The 2,683-nt window shown below is 34.4% G+C and overlaps 2 protein-coding genes across 3 annotated transcripts in view; one reads left to right on the top strand and one right to left on the bottom strand.

Moving 5' to 3' along the window:
• Positions 1-2,683, bottom strand: part of LOC107631063 (protein EXECUTER 1, chloroplastic) — a 21,284-nt gene that overhangs the window by 11,371 nt on the left and 7,230 nt on the right. The window lies entirely within an intron of this gene.
• On the top strand, positions 433-2,290 carry LOC107631064 (nicotinamidase 1). 2 transcript variants are annotated; one of them, XM_016334382.2, is made up of 6 exons: positions 433-572; positions 735-906; positions 980-1,163; positions 1,267-1,400; positions 1,515-1,700; positions 1,946-2,290. In XM_016334382.2, exons 2-6 carry the CDS (start codon positions 766-768, stop codon positions 2,036-2,038), a joined length of 738 nt encoding a protein of 245 aa, XP_016189868.1. In that variant the 5' UTR covers positions 433-572; positions 735-765; the 3' UTR covers positions 2,039-2,290. The 2 variants fall into 2 exon arrangements, with proteins under 2 accessions (XP_016189868.1, XP_016189867.1); XM_016334381.2 differs by lacking the exon at positions 433-572 and having other exon boundaries at positions 642-906; positions 1,946-2,061.

The raw sequence follows: 2,683 nt of genomic DNA, 5'->3' as shown, positions 1-2,683 counted from the left end.
ATTTTAATTATTTTGATAGTTAATTATTTAATTAAAAAATATGTAAATTAATATGAATAAATATACGTAAACACATTGAAGTTAATTTAGTGTACGATTTTTAGTCTATATGAAAATTTTTATTTTTGTACCATAATATAAAAAAGTATATAATGATTAAATATCAATAAAGGGTAAGGCAATATAGATATGAAAAAATCTAGAGAGTTAGCAACTTTGTTAAATTTTTGCCAACATATAACCAGTAAAAAAAAATGAGTTATTGGATGAAATCTCACATCAATCTCACATCATTAAAATCATCATTAATAATTATTTAATAACTATAAATCACAAAAGTTGGTGACCTAGCATTCCCTATAGATAGTGTGAAATGAATCACGTTATGCCAATAATGATACTAAAGAAGAAAAAGTGTGTGGAAATGCGGATCAAAAGAAAGATATTTATCGTCCTTATCAAGGTTGGAAAACTTGTTTTGACTCTTCTAATGTATTGAGTCACGGTCACGGTCTCACGGATTACACTGAGAGTGAAGGAGACTTGAAGCCACACGACACTCTCTAACAGGGGTATTGGCAGTGCAGTTTGATTCAATTATTTAAAAATTAAAAAGTCGTCCCGATCCAATTTTATATTAATTATTATATATGAAGTTATATACGAAGAGACGTATCTGATTTTTTTTTTTAATACGGTAAGAGACATATCTGATTCTGATGTTAGTGTTACAGTAAACTGAATACAAGTGCAGGAAAGGGGAGTATGGTGTCACAAACAGTTGAGCTCCTCAAGAATGAGATTCCTCTGGAGCAGGAGTCAGTGGTATTAACCGAAGCCACTGTCAATGGTCTTGTTCTTGTGGACATCATAAATGGATTCTGTACTGTTGGTTCTGGAAATCTGGTACTCTTTATTAACTAGTATTCAGATTTGAGACCCTGCATGTGTGTTTGTGATTGATTTACTTGCTTTTCAGGCTCCAAGAGAAGCCAACAGACAGATATCAGGGATGATCAATGAATCAGAAAGGCTAGCAAGATTGTTCTGTGAGAAGAAATTGCCAGTCATGGCTTTCCTGGATTCTCACCACCCTAACAAGTCAGAGGACCCTTATCCTCCTCACTGTATTGTTGGAACTGACGAATCAAATCTTGTTCCAGGTTTACCAATTGTCAAATCTTGTTTAGCTTTCTCTCAATAGTCCAAATGATTCAGGCATGACATGACATGGCATGATCTATATAATTTTGCATTGAATTGCAGCTTTAAGATGGTTAGAGAATGAAAGCAACGTTACAATCAGACGAAAGGATTGTTTTGATGGATACTTGGGGTCGATAGAAGAGGACGGTTCCAATGTTTTTGTAGATTGGGTGAAGAAAAATAAGATCAACACAGTGAGTAATTTGTGATTGTTTCTGGCAAAGTAAACTGCTGATTTTTTATATCATATCATTACAAGTTATAACCACTGATGTAATGCATTTTATTTTGTTGCTTGGATTGGGAAGCTGGTGGTTGTAGGCGTATGCACAGATATCTGCGTGCTGGATTTCGTGTGCTCAACCATGTCTGCTAAAAACCGCGGCTTTCTGGAGCCTCTAGAGAGCGTGGTGGTGTATTCGCGTGGCTGCGCAACCTTTGATATCCCACTTGAAGTAGCCTATGACACCAAAGGAACTCTAGCTCATCCTCAGGTTTGTATATAGAGTAATGCTACACATCTAAATCTTTTTATGAACAAAGTCCAACCAAGTTACATAATAAAACTTAGAATAATGCTAGCCATAACTGATTTTTTTTATGTTAGATTAACTTGATTGGACTTGATTAACAAAAAGACTTAGATATATAACATTATTTATGTATATATTATACAAACAATAGAAAATAGACATGATAATTGTAAAAGCTAGGGCATGAGTTTAAATTTTGATGGCAGGAGTTTATGCATCACGTGGGTCTGTATATGGCCAAAGAAAGGGGAGCCAGGGTAGCAAACCAGCTGCTGTTTGGTGTGGCAGAGAAGATATGATTTGGTGTGTGCCTTTCCCTGGATAAAAATCTCAAATACACTTATCTAAGGTTGGTGAGATTTATAAAACGTGCAATGTAATTTAAGCAGTATGAAGTTGAGTCAGGAAGCTCCCCTAAGGTTGAGATGTAAAATATGTTGGCAGTCTCAGGAGACCTTTTGTTGTGAAATCAAATAAATTTCTGTAAAATAATATGAAATGAGAAGGCTTCTCAATTGTCACTTAGCATGAAATATAAAGAAACTTGACAAGGATCGAAGTAAACTCATACAGCAGCAGTTATTAAAACCGAATTAGAACAACTGAAAACTGGTGAAGCAATCAACAGTTTGATTTGACTTGGTTAAACTCAATCAAACTCGTACCAATGTTCTTGCTAGCTAACTCTGATTCCACAGACATGGATGCTCTCCAAGGTGTAAAAATAATGCTATTTGGATAACCAAAGATTTCAATCATCCCAACAGAACTACGATATCAACCATGCATACATTAACTAAGCATGATTATTTATAAATTAATGATACATGGCTGTATTATAATTTTTAAGAAAAATTAGAAATAATATACAAAGTTGATGAAAGATACCCTGTGAAAACAGCACTTCCATAACACATGGAATGAATAGTGACTAGTGCTGATAC

This window comes from Arachis ipaensis, chromosome B03, assembly GCF_000816755.2.
Source record: "Arachis ipaensis cultivar K30076 chromosome B03, Araip1.1, whole genome shotgun sequence".
NCBI lineage: Eukaryota > Viridiplantae > Streptophyta > Magnoliopsida > Fabales > Fabaceae > Arachis > Arachis ipaensis.
The sequence above is the reverse complement of the archived record's forward strand: the minus strand, read 5'-3'. Positions and strand labels throughout refer to the sequence as shown.